This window comes from Chlorocebus sabaeus, chromosome 21 (assembly GCF_047675955.1).
Source record: "Chlorocebus sabaeus isolate Y175 chromosome 21, mChlSab1.0.hap1, whole genome shotgun sequence".
NCBI lineage: Eukaryota > Metazoa > Chordata > Mammalia > Primates > Cercopithecidae > Chlorocebus > Chlorocebus sabaeus.
Window position 1 is genome coordinate 32,133,379 of NC_132924.1, and position 21,493 is coordinate 32,154,871.

The 21,493-nt window shown below is 38.2% G+C and overlaps 1 protein-coding gene across 1 annotated transcript in view; it reads left to right on the forward strand.

Moving 5' to 3' along the window:
• Window positions 1–5,800: 5,800 nt before the first annotated feature.
• Window positions 5,801–21,493, forward strand: part of LOC103227371 (E3 ubiquitin-protein ligase ZNRF2-like) — a 170,269-nt gene continuing 154,576 nt past the window's right edge. Inside the window, exon 1 of the mRNA XM_073009017.1 lies at window positions 5,801–7,452. Coding sequence (XP_072865118.1) covers window positions 7,022–7,452 — 431 coding nt within the window. The 5' untranslated portion in view covers window positions 5,801–7,021. The remainder of the gene's footprint in view (window positions 7,453–21,493) is intronic.

A 21,493-nucleotide genomic window follows, 5' to 3' on the forward strand; every position in this document is an offset into this window, starting at 1 on the left:
CAGTTTTTCTTCATGGCTGGATTTTTGTATCTTGTTTAAGAAATCATTTCTTATTCCAAGTGACTTTTTCTATATTATATGCTGAACACTTTAAAAATTTGTCTTTCATATTTGAGTGTTTAATCCAGCTTGGATTTATTATTTATATAGTTCCAATTTCTCTTTGTTCCATATGATCTCCCAATTATTCCAGCACTATTTATTAAAATGCCTGTCCTTACCCACCAATCTGCGATACCCACTCTTCCATATATCGAATGCCTTTAAATGTACATTTCTGCTTCTGGGCTGTACTCTATTTCAGTTATCCATTTGTCTATTCCTGTGCCAATATCACAGTGTCTTTTTACATTAGCTTTATAATATAGCAACAATTGATAGTGCAAATCCTCCTTTTTCAAGAATACCTTGACTGTATTTGGCCCTTTGCATTTCTGCATAACTTTTAAATCAGCTCATCAAAGTAAACAAAAAATATGTTGGAATTTTGACTGGTAGAGCATTGAATCTATAAATCTTTTTAATATCAAGTCTCTAATCAATGAATGTGGAATATCTCTCCACTTGGATTTTCCTAGACATATCTCAGGAATGTTTTAATCATTTTCCCATAGGTGTCACATATATCTTTTGTTGGTTTTATTCTGAGGAACGTCATGCTTTTAATGCTATTCTAAATAGCATCCTTTCAAAATTTCATTTTCTATTTGATCCTGAAGTACAAAATTTATAATTTTGAATTTTAATATTAATGTTTACATCTAGTAACATTGTAAATTTTCTTATTATTGCAAACATTGTATCCATAAACTTTTAAAATTTTTCTAGATATATGATGTAATCTACTTTTAAGAACACTTATTTTTTTTTTCAAGTTTTCTAATCCTTATACTTATCACTACTCTTCTTTTTATGTACCGTGCTGGATAGTATCCCTGGTACAACACTGACTTATGTTAACAGTTTTCGTTGATTCTATGCTAGTGTTTTTTATGCTGAAAACTTCCTAAAACAAAAAGTGTGTATATTTACTAATCTCTAAATTGACATAAGCCTATGAAAACTCAACAAATATTTGTTCAAAGAATAAAGCTCTTAATTAACTTTAATTTTAAATGTTTTACACGACAAGAATAACCTTGTAAAGAAATCTGATGATTCGGCTAGGAAAATGTTCCACCGAAAGAAACAGAAAACCTAACAAAAGTGGCTTACACAATATGGATGCTGTTTATTATATCATTCAACAAGAAAATGAAAGGTAAGTATCTGTTGGCATTGGTTCAGCAGCAGAAGGATGGTAGGACAGATAGATCTCCTATGTTTATGGCCTTTCCCTTATGGTCACAAGATGACTGCTGCAGCTCTGGGCATGACATCCTAGTGTAATGAAAGCAGGAAGAAACAGAGAAGGGGCAGCTAAGTCTGTCCTTTTGTGAGAAAGGCAGATACTTTCCTAGATGTAACCAAAACTGACTTCACCTTAGTTTTCATTGACAAAAACTAGCTGATATGGTTATCTCAGGGAGCAATTAAGTGTGGGAGCAAAACACATGACCGTTGAAATTAATTTCAACTTATCACCTGAGACCAGTCTCACTGCTTCTTCATCATGGTACTCTTATCAAGATAGACAGGCTAGCAGATGTAAGTGCCCACCACATGTGATACACAGTTTTTCCTACTGCTTTCTTAATTTCATCCTTAGAGAATACAATTAGAAATAAGCTGCTGTTACTGCTAACCAAAGATCTCCTCCAATGTTTTAATAATTTTACACATGAACTAGGAGATATTCCATTAAAGCCTTTGTTAGGAAATCTTAATTAATTAAAAAAAAAAACCCTTACAGGATAAAAGGGATGCCTTTGAGATAGAATTTTAGTAACATCTCCAGTTTCTGGTTACATGATATTGGTTAAGCTTCTGAAAAAATCAAACAAATCCACAAACTTTCCTGATATGAATCTAATCTCGTTAATTTTCCTTTTCATTTAATCAACAAATATCAGCCAGTCTGTATAAACCCACTGGAAGGTCTCTTAATTCAGTAGTAGTCTTACCTCAGGTATGCTCCATACATGAAGAACAATCCCATCATTAGTCCATTTAAAATAAAGATTACACCAACATAAAAGCAAGCAGGATCTCCCAATCCTTTGAAAAGATACAGATAATCAGTGTTTAATGAATATATGACTCAAAAGCAATTGGGCATAATTATCTCAGTGCTTCGCAATCATGAACTCATGAATTTGCTGAAAGCATTTGCTTTCCAGATTGCTGCTGTGTTTAATTCTTTACCCTTACAAGAGTTTGTGTGTGTGTGTATGCAGACACACATATATGTATGTGTGTATATATATGTGTGTATATCTACACATACACAAATGTAAGCTCACCCTTATTGAGGTATTATATAGTTACACTTATACTTTATACTTTTTATAACTGCATTTATACTTTCCTCTAAAGAATTACTATTACACTGTAATGATTTGTTGGGGATTCACATTTATTAGCTGATGCTGCTAGTGGTTAAGTGTCTGGAACTGTCTGTAGAACCACTTAATGAATACAAAAGAAAATCCATTGCCTTATTTTTATCTTTTGCTAGGTTCTAGGAAGAGTTAAGGTATGGTTTTGACTTCAGGATACAGCTTTAGTCTATATGAAATGACCCAGTCATTTGATCCATTATTATGTATAGCTGGAATCTTAGTATATTCCATATAGAAGATCGTGCGTGTGTGTGGCAATATGTACTTTACAATCATCCCACATTTTTCTCAGAACAAGTTTATGACATTAGCAGGTATAAAAATACTTTTCTTATGATTGAGAAAACAGAACATAGAATACTCAACTTGTCAAAGGTTATTTCACTTTAACTGGCTGGACCCAAGGTCTGAAGGCTGGCCTTCTGATTCCCCCTGCCTCTCTGATCACTCCTCTGAGTCAGTTCCAGTAACTTCTCTTGTTTTATTTACCACTCTTTGACACTGGACCACCTTAGGCTCTGTCGTATGCCCCCTTCATTTCTCCATCTGCACATTCTCCATAAAGAAATTCTTCCACATCCATGGCTCCAATGATCTATATACAGATGACTCCAACTCTACATTTAATCCAGAACTTTCTCCTTATTCTTATACCCAGATAGCCACTTCATGTCCCCACTCTGAGGTGTCTTAAGTACCTCAAATTAATGCATACACAATGAAACATAACAATACAAACCCGCTGCTGTTCAAATGCTTCTTACCATTCAAAGGAGCTCAGTTACTGAAGCTAGAAACCCAACTGTGTTTCACATGATTCTTCACTCACCTTCCCCTCCCTTATCTCTCTCAGACCCAGGCATTTCCACATTATCTTTCCTGCAGTCACTTGCTGAGAATAGAGGAAGTCTCCTACCTGGCCTCCCTGAACCTACTTTTGTCCCTTTTCTAATATTCTTTCCATACCATTGACTAAATAATGTTTTAAAATGAAAATCTGTTAAAATTCTTCAATGGATAAAGTATAAAATCCTTCGCCAGTGCACGCCTTTCATGATCTGATCCTTCCTTATATTCCCAGCACCATTTCACATCATTTTCTTCTCCATTGCTTCTAGGAATTCTAGCCTTCTTTCAGTTCTCTCTTGCTTCAGGATATTTGAATATGCTATTCCCTATTCTTAAAATACTTACCCTCTCTTACTCCTAATGTCGGGAACCTTATTTTCTTATTTGTAATATCCACCACAGTTGTAACTGCTAACAGCCCCCTTACAGCATAAACTCAATGAGGGTAAGGCTCCACGCCTAGCTGGTTCATCTCTGTGTCCCAAGTGCCAAACACGAACCTATCACTTATCGGGAATGTAACTAATACCATACTCAGGTGATCATTTTCACCACTCAGACAGGGTCACACCTTCTAGCTGACTGAATCATTGCTAAGCCTCTCATTTTATGAGGCAGTTTCTCCAATCCTTTACATTGTACACAAAAAAGTATAATTGCCCCCAAACATCCTCATCAATTCTATTTTTACAGAGGGAATTAGTAAAAAATGTAATGAAAATAGATTTGGTTCATATTCCAAGAGTTGAATGTTGTTACAAACAAGTCTAAAAATTTATTCATAAAATATAATAAGTCATGTTCTTAAGAATTTGAAGAAATAAAGAAAAAACAACAGTATTAGTGTTATGAAAAGAGATACATGTGGCTCTGAATGAGCGTCTCAAGGGACAGCACCGTACTTGAATTGTAAAAGTGCTGAAATGCAAACATCTTAAATGGAAGTGACCACTATGTATCCTGGAAAGCTGTTAGATGATTCCAAAAGCGGTTCTTTGACAAAGAAATCAATGTAGAATATAAATAGGAAGAGTTTTATTACTACTACTCATGAACTATGAGCATATATAAAAAAGTAGTATTTCTAAATCTATTATTGCATATTTATGCAATTTTAAATTTTTAAAATATGTATGCATAATTAAATTTATATTAGTTATTACAAATAGATATTTGACTATTTAATCTACCCTCAAAATTTATATATTGAAACTACTCCAAGACACATCTTTCTGTATCTTTGTATTCTGAAATAGAAGACTAACTTATAGTCAAGATTGCATTACAATGGGATATGTTAATACTCAAATTCCAAACTTTATACTCAAATTTGTACGTACACAGCCTTCTCAGAAAACTACTTTAAAATGTAAAATATTCATTGACGTGAGTCAGTTCTAATTTTTTTAAGTGAACAACAGTATTTTACAATAATTCTTAAAAGTGAATCATATTGTTAAATGTTGATGAATGTTTACAAATGATAGCATGTTTGGAAGAAACATGCCTTCACAGCTTTGAACTTCATTAAGAGGTTCTATTCTGGTGACATTCCAGCAGGTCTTAGTCTCTAGTCCAAATAAATTCATTATTCCCATGAATGTGCAATACCAGGAGCCTATGACTACCTTTAAAAAGACTAAAAAAAAAGAGATAATGGAGGAAAATACATTCTCTTCATAATGATCTTTCTAAAGTACCATTTTGTGATGGTTGCCTTAGACATTATAAACTCTGACAATTTAGATCATTTCACCTGTGAATCAGTCACTTCAAAATTATACATTATGCTTCTATATAGAAAAATATTACATATGTGGTAACCAATCCTGTAATATAAATAATAGTAACTGTTAAGTCAATATAAAAGTATATAATTAAAATATGGTGATTAATAGAAAAATACAAAGATTTATAGAAACATTTCAAAATTCATTTCATTTAGATCCTTGAATTTATTCCTTCATAAAATATATAAAATATATTATAAAAACTGGAACATAATGGAATAATAGCACCTGTATGCATTACCACTTTAACCAAGCAGAAGATTTAATTAACCAGTTGTTTCCAATCTGCAAGCTATTTGTAACATATTCAAAGACAAAGGAAAAATAACAACAAAAAAATTTCTAACAGAATGTTTATGTCTCAGAGGTTTTTTAAAAATAACATTATACATTCTGGAAAACTAATGTGAGATTACTGGGGGAAAAATAAAAAAATAAAGAGTTGAAAAAGGAAAGTAAGCACCTCTAAGAGCTAACCATTTTTAATATTTTGGTGATTGGCCAGGCGCCGTGGCTCATGCCTGTAATCCCACCACTTTGGGAGGCCAACGCGGGCAGATCGCGAGGTCAGGAGTTCGAGAACAGCCTGGCCAACTGGTGAAACCCCATCTCTACTAAAAATACAAAAATTAGCTGGGCATGGTGGCAGGCGCCTGTGATGCCAGCTACTCAGGAGGCTGAGGCAGGAGAATCACTTGAAATCGGAAGGCAGAGGCTGCAATGAGCCAAGATCACACCACTGCACTCCAGTCTGGGCAACAAGAGTAAAACTCCCAACTCAAAAAAACAAAAAAAAAATGTTGGTGATTATCTTTCCAGTCTTCCCCCTAGGCATTTAAAACATGAAATTAAGAGTTACTCAATACTACCTAATGAGATCACATTATCAATGTTAATGTAATATATATCACTAAACATCGTAAACATCTTTCCACGTCTCACAAGTGTAGATTTATTATGCAGCTTGATATAGTAGGAAAACCATAGCTTTGATGTCAGAATTGAACTGAAATTCTGACTCTGCAAGTTATAGTTTCTGTGGTTTCAAGGAATCTTTCAACAGCTGTCAATCATTTCATCTCTCAAATGAGTTTAATAATAACTATTCTACAAGAGAAGTGAGATAAGAGCTCACATATATAGTCATGGATGTCCTAAGTATAGTGCTGGCATATAGTATGCAGTGAATGCTTTTACCTTTTTAAAACATTCTGTTCTAAACTCACATTTTTATTTGAAATTAATGAGAAATTAATCTCCTGTGAAATTAATCTCGCAGGGGGAGCAAGGCGACGGTTGCCGGGAAGCGCGCGCCACCCCTCCCTCCCATTCTTCGTCCTCCCCTCGCGCGCCACCCGTTTTTCCCTCTTTCTCCGTTAATAACAGCTGGGTGGCTGGGGGAGGAGGGAAGGTGGCCCCGGCGGAGTCTGGGCGGACGCCTCCCGCTCAGCCGCCAGACGCCTTGAGAGCCGGAGAATAGCGGCGCTAGCAGCGGCCGCCCGAAAGGAGGCTGTGCCGAGGCTCGGGGCGCCGAGCGCAGCAGCAGAGAGCACCAGCAACCCGTTGTGGCGCATCAGAAGCAAAACCAGCGGCAGCCGCACGGCCAACTGAGCCACCCCTTCCTGCTGGAGCCAGCAAGGGGTGCGCGCAGCCGGGACCCCTTCCTCTCCGCGTCTCCTCGTTTCCCCCGCCCGCGTCAAGCCGCCAGCCTCGCCCGCTGCCCAGAGAAGGGGGCGCCGGGCGGCGGCCCTGTACGCGCGGGGGCCTCTCTGGACCGGCCGCGGTGCCTGGGCCCTGCTCTCTAGCTCCCGCGCTCGCTCCTGCCCTCTGGGCTCTCTGGGCGCAGCGCGCGGGCCGGGCCCGACGCGGGCCAGGACTGACATGAGCGCCAAGCAGAGCGGCCCGACAGCAGCTAACACTCGCACGCGCGCGTGCTCGGGCTCAGATCTACTTTCCAGTAGCAGCGGAGGGGCCAATAGGACTGCGAGCGGCGGGGACGCTCTGACCGCCGCTGCGCGGAGGTTCCCGGCTCAGGTACCCAATGCGCACCAGCTCAGCGCTGCGGCCGGCACCGCGGCGAATTCGGCAGCCCCGCGCAGCCGCTACCTCGGCGGGCCCGTGGGGAGCGTGGCGTCGGCGGTCCGTGCGGCGCAGTCCTCCTTCAGCATCCCGAACAGCAGCAGCGGCCCCTACAGCTCGCAGGACTCGGTGCACAGCAGCCCTGAAGACGGCGGCGGCGGCCGGGAGCACCGGGGGGCCGCGCCCGGTGATTGGCTCCTTACCAGCTCACCTCTCGCCGCACAAGTTACGAGGTACGGACCCCTCTCCGCGCGCCCGCGCTCGGTCTTCCCGCGGCTGCACGTGGGTTGTGGCCGCCGGCTATTTTTAGCCTTCTTTTCTCCTTCGCCCGGGGCGCCGGGGGCTGCTTCCCGGCCCAGCCCCCGTAGGTCTCCATCCTGGGAAGAAACCACCGGCACTTAACTGCTGCGGTGCCGCTACCGCGTAGACGCATGGTTTTGTGTTTAAACATCGTTAGCACCCTCACCTCAGCGGCTCCCCGGTAGAGAAAGTCTGTTTTTCAGAGAGATGACTGGAGCAAATGTTGTTTTACAACAAACCGACGAAACAACCCTTGTGGTTGCGGCTTTTAGTACCAGGAAGTCAGGAGGAGACCCGTTGCTAAATGTAGTTCTATCTGGGGACTCAGTGGGGAACAGTTTTTAAAGGCCAAAAGTCAAAGGGTCTCGAATGAACGCTAAGTTACCATCTTTGGACCGACTTTTAATAAAAAGCTGTAATCCTTAAATCTGTGTCGGTCCCACTTACTATGTCACTTTAATTGGAGGAAAGCGTTAATGAAAAGTTTGTTTTTAAACCCCACTGAACCCGCTACTTAAGGTCACAGTTAATGTGAGTCCTGCTTAATTTGGAAAGCATTTAAAAAGTGGAAAAGTTTCCTAAAGAAGTAAAAATTTTGCAACTCTGCCTACAAGGTAGAGTAGTTGGCTAGGTTCTTTTGAAGAGCAGTGTTGGCTAGAGTTAAGAAAAAGTCAGTTGTGGAAAATGGACATTTTTAATAGCAAAATGATGTGCTTTACTATAGAAACAGGAGGAAGGGTGCGTTGTCCTGGGAAAAGTGAATTCTACTTCAGTTATGTTTTATGCTGATCTACTTTATTGCAAAACGCTGACAGTAAATGAATCAAGACCACCTCCCCTCCCCGATTTATGAAAATAAATACAAATATAGAAGATAAGCATTCCCATTTCATCGCATTATGCATCCGATAGAAGAATTCGCAGCTGAGCGCAGATGAACAGCGAAAACAGCATCGCCTATATTTTTGTGCCTCTTTTACTCATATATTTGTAAACGTAGGAACTTTGAGTGGAGACTTAGTAAAGTGGAATACGTAGTAATTTATCTGTTCTGATGTTCTGTACTATCAGCATATACGCCAGCATAAATTAAAAATAAGAATGTCATGTTTAATTTTTCCCATCTTTTTAGTAACGCTTTGCACATTCAATATGGAATGATGCTTGACTTTTAATTAGCTACCTTGTTTTAAATTAATTTTTGCTTCTTAAAAATATTCATCCCTCTTAAAATTGGGCCATTTTTAAAAGTCATTTGCTTTTGAGTAAAAGAACTCTCCTGGTGTCCTTAAAGTGGTTTGATCACAACTAAACTAAGTTGAAGTTGCTGTAGTCCACATTGAAGAATATAAAAGGCAGATTCTGAGAATTGGTGATTAGTGTGAGATTGAAGGGCAAACTGGTTTTTAATATTTATCTTTATCTTTTTAAAGTGAAAACTTGCATTTAGCAGTTATCAAAAGATGAATGCTTAAGTTCGCTAAAGAAGGGTGAATAGGAAAAGCCTTGTCAAGTTAATAGTTAATATTTAATATGCTGATTTTTAAAAATTCATTTTCTAAGAGCTGATAATTCCCTTTGAGAAACATATTTCTATGGGTTTACTTTGTTAAGTAAATGCATTCCATTCAGAGCACGGGACAGTTGAGCCCCATGTTATTCCTAGTAAATGAGTAAGTCAAAATACCTAGTTGCTTAAAGTTGGAGATAAAGCATTTCTCTTTTTTCTTATCTAAGTTGTAGATTTGTGCAGTCACTATAGTTCTTTTAGTGCTGTTGGGGTTGGGTGACAGGGACCTAGTAGTACAGTGACAGTTTCTGAGGAACTTATAGCAGCCTTTGTCAACCGGCTTTGAGGAGACAATTGTGCTGTAGTGTGCAATGCATTTTAACTTTTAGCTCCAGTGCATTTAGGACGGTTTTAGTTATGTATCATTCTTGGAACAGTTGAGAAAACAGTCACTGAAATAATTGCCTGTGTTTGGTGATTCAGATGAGGAACCTCAGTTGAGAATTGCTGGAAAGGGATCAGAGAAATTACCTGTTCTTACTGTATGACAGGATCAAATGAAAGTGCCACATCCTGAAATTTTTGTTGAGACAGGGAGATGGAATACACTTATGTAAAACCCCATCTTAGTGGCATGCCTTACTGAGATTTTTACGTATATTTTAGTAAACGGGTTATTAGGAAAATAATAGAAGCATGTTTCTCATCGTCATGAGATTTAGGGAGCTAGATCTTATAATTTAAAAAATTAGACTTGACTATACTTCACATTTACTTGATTTTTTAGTATCTATTATAGCATTATTGTGTTTATTCAGTTACAAATTTTATAAATGGTTATATACAAATAACCCATCTTAAAATTGATAAAAGGATTATTTCAGAATTAATGGAGAGTTCATATTGTTTTTTGTAAAGCTGTCGTTTTAATTGTTGTTTAGATTATTCACGTCTCCTAATAAGAATATATGGTACCAATAAGATTCAAAATTATTCTCTTGTGAGCTGTCATGTAATTTATAGAAAATGAAAAACAGTCCCCCCTTTTTATTTTTAACACTTAAGAGTCTAGCAAGTGGAATTGTTAGTAGTTCCCTCACAATGAATTGCCACATTGAACGAGGAAGTTTTCTGTGTTGGTTTTATGTTTTGCTGTCTTTTGGACATCTATTTTGGCTATATACGCTCTTATTCTCTCTAGAGACTGGAAGAAAAATGCCTAATCCAGATATTTCAGTTTGTAGAAATTTCCTAGAATTGAGTTGCTGGACATCAGAATATGATTATATTTATATAGGAGTTTTTAGGTGAAGTAAATCTTGTCTTTGTTATTCTTTTCAGACTGGGGAGTGTTAAAGTGAACAGATGCTTTCTCGACTACTGCTAGTATTGTCCATCACCTTTGTTTTAAAACAGGTCTTAAGGGTATTTCCTAACGTTTAAAAGTCTTGATGGTATCTTAGAGGGGTTTGTCTGGCTTTAATTTACGTCTGCTTTTTTTTCCACTGTCAAGTAGCTTTGTGCATAAGGGCATAACATGAGTGGTAAAATAGCCTTTTAATGATGCGGCAAGGATGGGGTAGATGAATTGGGCTATAGAAATATACCAATAAATGGAGATTATTTCCAGAGAAATCGTGTGGACTTCTAAATGTGTCCTTGAGTCCGGAAGTGAAAATGTAAAATGTCTTAATCTCAGACAACCAGTGGTGCTGGGTTGCTTTTGGCCTCCTGATTTTCTTGAGCTTTCTTGGGTGTGGCTTGCTCTTGAGTATTTCAGTAGTCTGATTGTCATTCAGGTGCCTTGTTACTTGTGTAACATGTTTTCTTATATTGAAGGAGTGCGGGTTATCTCTTAAAACTGAATATGTTGAAGAAGACCTGTATTTCTAGGAAGATTTCTCTTAATTTGTAAAGCAGATGTGAAGTTTTATGGTGTTAGGTTATCTTCATCAATTAACCATTATTGAATTGGTCTCAGTTATCACTTCTTACCAATATCAAGTGCCAAAATGTTTGAATTTGGGATATTGTAATTTATTTCCTATTCTTGAATGTTATTTTGTGCCATTGAAGGCTTTTATGGGGAGTGGCAGAAGAGGAATGTTTGCCTCTTTCTAAGAAAAATGAGCCTTGTAACCACAACCCCTGCCACTCCTGAAGTAACAAGGATTTTGGTGGTGGTTGTTTCTCACTTGTAATTTCATACCTTCCTATTATATGCTTTGCTGTGTGTAAGTGTGGCCTGTGTCGTGGAAGTCTCTGCTTTGGGAATTTTTCGGAACTATTCTTGACTGCAAAGTGGGGAGGATTGGTGAGTTGCACAGGGCATCACCTGATCTGAGAGCAGCATGACCTGAGAACCTGGTATTTTGATGCTTTGCTGGCTGGTGCAGTGCCTGAGGGAGTAAGAGCCCTGTTGTTGTAAGATAGTGTCTTACTCCCTCAGGCACATCTCCAGCAAGTCCCTTGCTGTCCTCCAATTTGATTGCTTTGCCTGATGACTAGTAAGTTCTGACTACCAAATATCGTTAATTAGATATCAACTTTTAAACTATTTATTATTGTTTGGGCTTGTAAGGAGAATTGCCCTAATGTTACACTTATTACATCTACTAAGTATTATGTAAAATTGGGTATATTGGCAAATGTGTTAAAAGAGAGTGTAGGAACTGCTTTATATAGCAAATTACTTCGTAAGTTTTACCTTATGTAAATATTCTTAAGAACTATTGTTAATTTGAAATGTTAGTCTGTGTTTTAATTTTGCATGTACATGACATTTACTTGTTTAGAAATTGGACAAAACGTAGGCCTTTTTGTGAAAAAAGAGTTCAGAAATGCCTTAGGTTCTGATTTTATTCGTTTTCTAAGCTGCTTATTAACAAATGACTACAAATTTAGCGGTTCTAAGCAACACATTTACTACCTCGCAATTTCTATGGGTCAAGGGGCTGGGCACAACTTAGCTGTGTCGTCTGTAAGACTGCAGTCTAAGTGTTGGCCAGGGCTGGGTTATTTAGAGACTCAACTGGGGAAAGGTCTGCCCCTAGACTTCCTTGGGTTATTGGCTGAATTTATTTCTTTGTGTCTGTTAGGTTTAGAGCAGCTTGCTTCTTCAAAGTCAGCACAGGAAGAGAGTCTAGCAAAGGTGAACTGGTGCTATGTTCTTACATAATCATGTACACATAATCACATACAACCCATTGCCTTTGCTGTATTTCATTGATTAGAAGCAAGCCATAGGTCCAGTTCACGTGCAAGGGGAGGGAATTATACAAAGGTTTAAACACCAGGAAGTGTAGGAATCAAGAATAGTCACATCAGTTCTGTCGCCACATGGATTATAGACTTAGATTGACAGTTGAACATGTAACTTTTTTGTTAAACTCATTTTTTATTTACTTTTAAAAAGTTGTCCTAATGCATATGGTAAGTATAGTATTAATAAACATGAATCGAGCCCCTTTTAGGGGCTGCGCATTGTAGTTACTGAGGGTTCAAATATAGGGCTTCTTTATGCCCTGCTCAACTCTCCTCTGAATTTGGGAGATGGGTATATGTGATGATTATAGGGTGCAACAAATTCTGTAATAGAACTGTTAGCAAAATGCTTAGTGAAGTATCTTCGTCTAGGCTAGTCAAAAAATGCTTCCCAGAGGAGGGTACATTTGAACTGCAGTTTGAAGGATTTAGAAGTTTTACGAAGAGAGGGCACTATAGACTAAAGAGAACTCCACAGAAGCGTGGGTTTTGATAGGGCATACTGAAAAGTTAAATATGTCTGGATTGTGGGGTGCGTAGAGGAATGATGAGAACCTGAAGCTAGAAAAATAGAAAGTGGAGCCAGTTGAAGGATTTTGTAGTGCTATAGGTTTGTTTTATCTCATGAAGTTTGAAAGCAGGGGGAGTATCATGATTAGGCCATTGGGCACAATTAACAATCGTAGTTTACATGGATGGCGACCTTCTCTAGTGGTGCAGACTTCAGGCTGTATGCAGCAACCCTTATCAGGATTCAGTTCTTAAGGAGGAGAGTGTGATAGCAGGAGGGTAAGTTAGGATTCTTTTAGAATATAACTGATAGAAGATGCTTATGTTGAAAACATGGCATTGGTGAGGGAGAAGAAAAGTTAGATTTGATTGAGATTTCTAAGGTAGAACTGATAGACTTGAGAACCAGGGTACATAGTGATGTCTTTAACCAGTATTAAAGGTGAAAAGAACAAGTTTTAGGAAATGATAATGAGTTCCTTTTAGGCCTGTTAAATTTGAGTGGCTGTAGGATTTCCATCTGGATAGAAGTATCCTTTAAGTGGTTGGAAACATGAGTCTCTAATTCAGGATATTACAAAAAATTGAGAAATCAATTTGCACGTTATAAATGAATCCAGAAAGTGGGTAAGATTCCTCAGGAATGAATATAAATTGACGAAGGACAAGGATGGAATCCAGAGAAGCAAGTATTTTAAGAGATAGGCAGAAGAAGAGGCCAGCAATTAGAATTCAACCACAGGGAAAGGAAGTTTTTTAAAACCTTTTTTTTTAAATTATAAAAATAATACCTGTTCACTAGAGAAAAACTAACATACAGAAAAGCGGTGGCTCACGCCTGTAATCCCAGCACTTTGGGAGGCTGAGGTGGGCGGATCACGAGGTCAGGAGATTGAGACCATCCTGGCTAACATGGTGAAACCCCGTCTCTACTAAAAATACAAAAAATTAGCTGGGCGTGGTGGCGGGCACCTGTAGTCCCATCTACTCGGGAGGCTGAGGCAGGAGAATGACGTGAACCCGAGGGGCGGAGCTTGCAGTGAGCCAAGATTGCGCTACTTCACTCTGGCCTAGGCAAAACAGTGAGACTTCATCTCAAAAAAAAAAAAAAAAAAAAAGCAAATTGCTGGTAATCTTACCACAGAAATAACCAGAAAAGTGTGTTAATGTCTTTTATATATGTATTTGTTTTAGACACAAAGTTTGTTTGGAACATTCATTTTTATATTGTTTTGATTTTAACTTTTCTGATGTTCTCATACAAAGTTTAAAGCTACAAATTTTCCTCTAAGAATTGCTTTACCTGAATCCCACTGATTTTGAAGTGTTCTTGTTAACATTCAGTGAAAAATGCATTTTAATTTCCCATATGATTTCTTCTTGATCCATGGGTTACATATTCTTTGATAATGTGCTCTTTCCATTTCCACTAGTTTCTAACATTGCATTAAAATTTTTTATAACATGATTTTTAATTATTACCCAGTATTCCAAAAATCACTCAAATATTTAACGAGGACCCGCTCTTCCGGACACTATTCTGGGGATACAGCAGTGAAGAAATAAGATAAAAATCCCTGCTTTTAGGGGCCTTATTATTCTATTTGGGAGAGATAGTAAACAAACAAGTAAAATACATAGTGTGTTAGGGCATTCAGCGTAATGGAAAAAAATGGAGTGCAAAGGCTGATAGAGATTCTGGGATGGAGCCTTGTCTATAGTTGCTATTTGAAATAGGGTTTTAAGGATGACCTCACTGACAAGGTGACAATTCAAGCAGAAAGTGAAGGAGCAAGCCATGAGGATCTCTGGGGGAAAAACATTTTCAGGCACAGGGAACAGTAACTGTAAAGGTCCTGAGGCATGAGTGTACCCGATATGTAGATTTACTGCAGCTGGAGTGCAGAGGGCTGTAGAAGATGAGAGCATAGTGGGGTGGCATGAGGTTGGGACAGAATCATAAACTGCCTCGTAACCACTGACCTGTAGTTTCTGGCTTTTGTTTTAAAATGGGATGGGGAGACACTGGAGTATTTTTGTGCAGAGGATTGACATAATCTGACTTGGGTTTTAAAGGATTACTCTGGCTATTGTGTGAGGTGGCAAGAGTCAGCAAGGAGGCAGAAATCCAGATGAAAGATAATAGTGGCTTGGAGTAGGGTGGCAGTGCTGGAGGTGCTAAGCAGTGGCCAGATTCTGGATATCCATGTTTTGAAGATACAGCCACCTGGATTAGATGTGGAGGTATGAGAGAAAATGAAGAGTCAAGGATTTATTTGGTTGTTCCTTATGGTTGAGCATTTAGTTTGTTTGGTACAGTTATAATAAAGTACTGTTGCCGTGAACACCCTGGTAAGCAAATTTGCAAATTTTTACAGGTTTTTAAAAAAATTTTTTTGGATGGAGTCTTGCTGTGTCGCCCAGACTAGAGTGCAGTAGTGCAATCTTGGTTCACTGCAACCTCTGCCTCCCAGGTTCAAGCGATTCTTGTGCCTCAGCCTCCCAAGAGCTGGGATTACAGGTGTGCACCACCATGCCTGTCTAATTTTTGTATTTTTAGTAGAGACTGGGTTTCACCATGTTGGCCATGCTAGTCTCAAACTCTTGGCCTCAAGAGATTCACCCACCTCGGTCTCCCAAAGTGCTAGGATTACAGGCGTGAGCGCCCAGCCGGTTCTTAGAAATTTATCAGTGACATGGGATTGCCAGAAACAAAGATATACTTTTGTTCAAGGCATTTGATCGTTATTGCCAAATTGCTCATTAGCAATGGAAACAGCTTCTAGCAAGGTATAATCTTTAGGACTATGTAAAATTTTTTAACTCATAAAAATTTGTGAGGTTTTTGATATTTATAAGTGCAGATTGGTAGATTTATTTCAAGTAATATCACCTATCAGGTCTTTATTTCATTCAGGGCTCTTTTTTTTTTTTTTAAGCAACGAAAATATTTAGTGTGTCAGAAAATTATAGGTGTATTCAGTCATTTGAATTTCGTAAGTTCTGACCATGTGGAATATCCTAATTTTTGCTTCAGTTGTGATTAGTGTGTAATAGTTCTTTAATTTACCTATTTATATATGAGCTGAGGTAAAAAAAAAAAAAAAAAGAACAAGCCATATATACATAGTGGGTTAGTTATTATGTGTAATGTTTCAGAGAGCCAGTGCTCAATTTGAACAATAAATTTTGCTATTTTTTTGGTTTTTAATTTTTTTCTGCTGTTACCTCTATTCTGTTCTTTCTCATTTTGTAAAGTTAATTTTGTTCTTTCTCCTAGCTTCTTAGTTCTTTTTTTATTTATAATTTTTTATTGATAATTTTTTAATAATTTTTTATTAAAAATTTTTTATTTATAATTTTTTAATGATAAAAGTGTTTAAGGCTGTGTTTACTTCTTGTTACATATAGTCACTTCCCATAGCTTTGGATACTTAACCATTTTCATTATCATTGAGTACTCATTTTTTTTTTCTTTTAAAAGTCAGTTCTATCGAGGAATAATCATGTTAACTGCATTTTGATATTTTCTTTTACTTTGAAGTTATTTTAAAGTGTGGCTTTATTGTGGTTGTCCTTACTACTACCCTTTCATTACTTCTGGTGTTAATTTAGAAATATTGAACCATGACTGGGCATGGTGGCTCACACCTGAAATCCCAGCACTTTGGGAGGCCGAGGTGGGTGGATCATCTGAGGTCAGGGGTTCGAGGCCAGCCTGGCCAACATGGTGAAAGCCCATCTCTACTAAAAATACAAAAATCAGCTGGGCTTGGTGGCAGGTGCCTGTAATCCCAGCTTACCAGGGGGTGCTAAAGCAGGAGAATTGCTTGAACCTGGGAGGTGGAGGTTGCAGTAAGCCGAGATTGCGCCACTGTACTCCAGCCTGGGTGACAGAGCAAGACCCCGTCTCTAAAAAAAAAAAAAAAAAAAAAAAAAGGTATTGCACCATGGTCAGAGAATCTTAGGTCTTTCGGTTGTAAAGGATAGAAGCATAACTCAAAATAGCATTAAGTGGAAAAACTATATATTGTTTCAAATTTTTGAAAGGATCCTAGGGTAACTTAGAGAATTGAAGGAACGAATGGAGGAACCAAGGCCCCTGGAGCTGAAATTTAGAGAGAGAGAGGGAGAGGGAAAGAGAGAGAGACAGAGTGAGAGTGTGTGTGTGTGTGTGTATGTGTGTGTGTGTGTCTTTGTGTCTGTGTGTGTCTGGGATTACAGGTGTCAGCCACTGCCCCCAGGGAGTATGGGCCTTCTTTAAGCTGGGGCTTTGAGACTCTCTGTATTTCCAACTACATGCAATTTTACAGGCCTGAAGGGAGTACCTTTCTCTACTTCCAGCAGAAAGGACTCAGATTAACTCAGTTTGAGTTCTGTGTGTGTCCATAAATTACAAAAGCAGAGATGGGATGCACTTTATGTCCAGGCTGTATTCTGTTATTGTGGGGAAGAGTTTAAGTCTTCAAGTCATGTTTCTTGGGCTGACCTTAAGCAAGTTTCTTAGTTCCTCTTTTCCTCTGTTTTCTCATCTCTAGAATCAGGTCAGGTGCAGTGGCTTGCACCTGTAACCCCAGCACTCTGGGAGGCCGAGGGGGGCAATTGCTAGAGCTCAAGAGTTCGAGGCCAGCCTGGGCAACATGGTGAAACGCCGGTTCTACCAAAAATACAAAAATTAGCCAGGTGTGGTGGTGCGTGCCTGTAGTCCCAGCTACCCAGAGGCTGAAGCAGGAGGATCGCTTGAACCCAGGAGGCTGAGGTTGCAGTGAGCCAGGATTACACCACTGCACTCCAGCCTGAGCAATGGAACGAGACTCTGCCTCAGAACAAAACAAAAACCTGCTTTTGTAGCATTGTGAGGGTTAAAGTAGTCCACATACTTCATACCTTTATACTTTTAACTATTGAACGAACCTCTTCAATGAATGAAAAAGTTAAAACATCCAAGATTTATGCCCCACTCCAGTGTCACCCTCCTCAGAGAGACCATGTTCTTTACTCTAATACCATATTCTTTTCTCTTCCCAACTGCTCAGATTTTGTAAAAAAAAATCCAGTTTGCATTATTTTTATAATGTGTCTTCCTTATATTTACAGAATTCTCTCCTGAACATTTGAATTGAGTTTTTCAGCACGCTTACTATGCCACACACATGGTAAAAACTTTGTAAATATTGAGTGTTTCCCAAAATGTATTTGATAACTACATTATTATGTTTTAAGATAAGATTATTATCAGAATTATTGCTGTGTTTAAATTATGTATAAAAATGTATTGCTCTAGAAAGAAGTGGTATGCTTTGTTTTTATTTGTACAATGTAAATACAGATAAATTAATTTTTGAACCAAATAGGTATAATGTAGATTATACAAATGGAGGCAGTTATAAAATAGCCTTAGAAGTAAAATTATACTGTGCTTAGCTCTTTTATAACCATCTGAAGGTGTTACAAAGTGTTATCAATGTGAGTGTGTTTTGTGGGCAGTTGAAGATGGTTGGAAGGATGGTTGATAAGGTAGGTCAGTGTTTTCATTAAGTGCGTGCTGCTGCTTCAGGGCAAAGGCTGAAAAACTTAGATTTTTTTTTAGTTCCATGATTTACTGCATCTCAGGCAACCTGGATGACATGGCATTTACTTAAGCAATTCGCTGCTTTGCTGGTGCTTCAGCACCCTGCAGTCTGAGAGTCCTGAAGTCTTGATTTGTAATTCTCCAGGTTTCCTATCATAGCACTTCTTCACAAACAGCAAATCTAGTCACCCTGAAATGTCAGTTCCTTAATAACTCCTTTTGTCCACTCTTCCTACCACCTTATCATACACAGAGTTCTTTGGAGGATTGCCATTAGTTTCTTTAAAACAAAATAACTAAAATTAAGAGTATTTAATGTTATTGGCCACTTTAAGTGTCTTTATAAATACTGAACTAATAGAGTCACTTTCATATAGTAATTTATGTGTTAGGAAAGTTACTTCATAAGCACTATCTCTTTTGAGTCTATGTCATAAGAAATGGATGGTAAAGTAGATAATTTCTTTAGCTATTATTTGGAGATGAGACTCAGAAGTTAGATCAACCACTTGTAGTATTTTAAGTGTGAGTTATTCTGTATTTTAGTTGTTAAGTGTACAGAATCTAATTAACTTTTAATAATTCAGAGTCCTTTTCACAGTTGGCTGCTTTTCTTTTCCTGTACAATCTTGTGTTTTCTCTTTTGTCTTTTAAAAATTTGTTAATTAAAAAAATTGTTTAGTTACAACTCTCCCTCATTTGTATAAATCTCCTCTCAGATTATTCATATAATGAGTATTGCCTGAACGTCATTTTCTTGTTAAAGTCTCTTCTGGGACCCTCTGACCTACCCTGTTCTGAATTGATTATCCTGAGATCGCTTTTTGTTCATCATCATCTTGGAAATTGCATTTGCCTGCCTCTCTTTTATGTTCAGCCTCCTAGTTCTTTGAATTTATGTGTCTTCTTTCTTGATGTTCTCCATTGTTTTTAGTTGATATAATCTCATAGTTCCTACTGAGAAAGAATATGTGTAAGGTAAAAAAGTTTTGAGGCTTCCATTTCTGAAAATATTTTATTTCTGCCCTCATTTTTGATTAGTACTTTGACTTGATATAGAATTCTAGGTTGAAGTTATTTTCCCTGAGAATTTTAACTGTGTTGCTTTGTTGCCTGCTGGCTTCTAGTGTTGCTGTCGAGCACATAGATGTCATTATGGTTTTTGATCCTTTGTATGAAAATTTCATTATTACATGCCTTGGGAGGGAACTGTTTTCATTCATTGTGCAGCATAATTGGTAGGCTCTTCGAGTTGGCTGCTTTCTGTGATTTTTTTTTTCCATTTTTTTCTTTCATGATTTAGATGTTGTACACCTAGAGTAATCCTTTACTTTTTCTTTTTTCTCTTCTTTTTTTTATGTCTTTGCTTTTTGTTCTTGTTTTCTTTTGAGGGATTTATTTATTTATTTAAAGACAAGGTCTCAAGGCTCTGTCCCACCTTGATTGGAGTGTAGTCGTGTGATCCTAGCTCATAGCAGCCTTGAACTCCTGGGCTCAAGTGATCCTCCTGCCTCAGCCTTTTGAGTAGTTGGGACTACAGGTGCATGCCACCATGCCCAGAGAGGGACTTTTAAAAATGTGATCTTATAACTCTTCTGTCAATTTTTATTTGTTTCTCTAATTTTAATTTTTAACTTAATTTTTAATGTTTTTAAAATTTCTGAGGTCTTTAAAAAATAGTGTTTCTTCATATATTCCATTTTTGTTTTGTGGGTACAATATCTTTTTCTAAGAATATTACTGATGTGTATTTACTTGTGCATCTGTTTGTGTATATATTTATGTGCAGGTTTGTATATGTATGTGTATGCTTTGTTCCGTTTCCTGATTACTCAGTTTCTTCCCACTTGCTTTTTCTGTTTGTTTGGCTTCATTCTTTTGTTAGATGTTTTCCTTAAATGTTTGGTGATCTTTGGCTAACTCCTGATACTGTTAAAGTGGGAGATCACTAAAAAGCAAATTGGAAGCTCTCTGTGCATGTAGTGTGCTCTATCTGGGCCATTTTCTCGGGAGTATTACTGTCTTTTCTCTTGGGCTGGTCATATTTTCCAGAAATGGCTTTTCTTGCCTGGAAGACGCAATCGTTTATGCTAGTGATCTAAGAGCAGAGTGAGAAGAAGATTGAGAGTCCTAATACTCAAAATGATGCTTTCATTTAATCTCCATATTTAGTATCAATACAGGACCTCTGCCTTCAGCTATTCCTGTTGTCTGCAAGTCTAGAAACTTTTCCCTCTCCAAATAACAAACTTGTAGTGTAGTGCCAGGATTGGGGTTGCTTAGCTGCTGGAAATCAGGGAGGACAACTGGGAGATCTCACAGCTTCTTACAGAGACTGGCAATGAATCTTTCTTTTTGAGGCCTGCCTTCACCCCTGCTTCCAGGGATATCTTGTGCTTGCCAATTCTGGTGCCTGCTGTCAATCAGTTTGCTTCTCTGCTTTCCTAGTTCTGCAGTGAAAATTATTACTCATTAATTTTCTTTCCAGAGCCTAAAGGTACTGCTTTTTATTTCATTTTCCTGATTTTTTTCTAGGCGTATTCCCTTTAAAAATTACATTTGTATCATTTTAGTAGGATGTTTGGACTGAGCAGAAACTAATGAATGTGTACAACTAGTTATCTTTACTTAGAGGTTTTTCTTTCTTAATTGCAGAAGAAATAAGAATTCACTCCTATAAAAATTTAGATGATGCAGCTGGGCGTGGTGGCTTACGCCTGTAATCCCAGCACTTTGGGAGGCCAAGGGAGGTGAATCACCTGAGGTCAGGAGTTCGAGACCAGCCAGACTAACATGGTGAAACCCTGTCTTTACAAAAATTAGCCGGGTGTAGTGGCACATGCCTGTAATCCCAGAGAGTCGGGAGGCTGAGGCAGGAGAATTGCTTGAACCTGGGAGGCGGAGGTTGCAGTGAGCTGAGATTGCACCATTGCACTCCAGCTAAGGCAACAAGAGCGAAACTATGTCCCCCGCCCCCCCCCCCCAAAAAAAAGAAAATTCAGATGATGCAAAAAAAGTGAAAGTCACTTTCAGTCCTCTGGTATGAACATGTTCAACTAGTCCTCTAATGGTTTTCAAACTTTTTTTTTTCTTTTTTTTCTTTTTTTCTTTTTTTTTT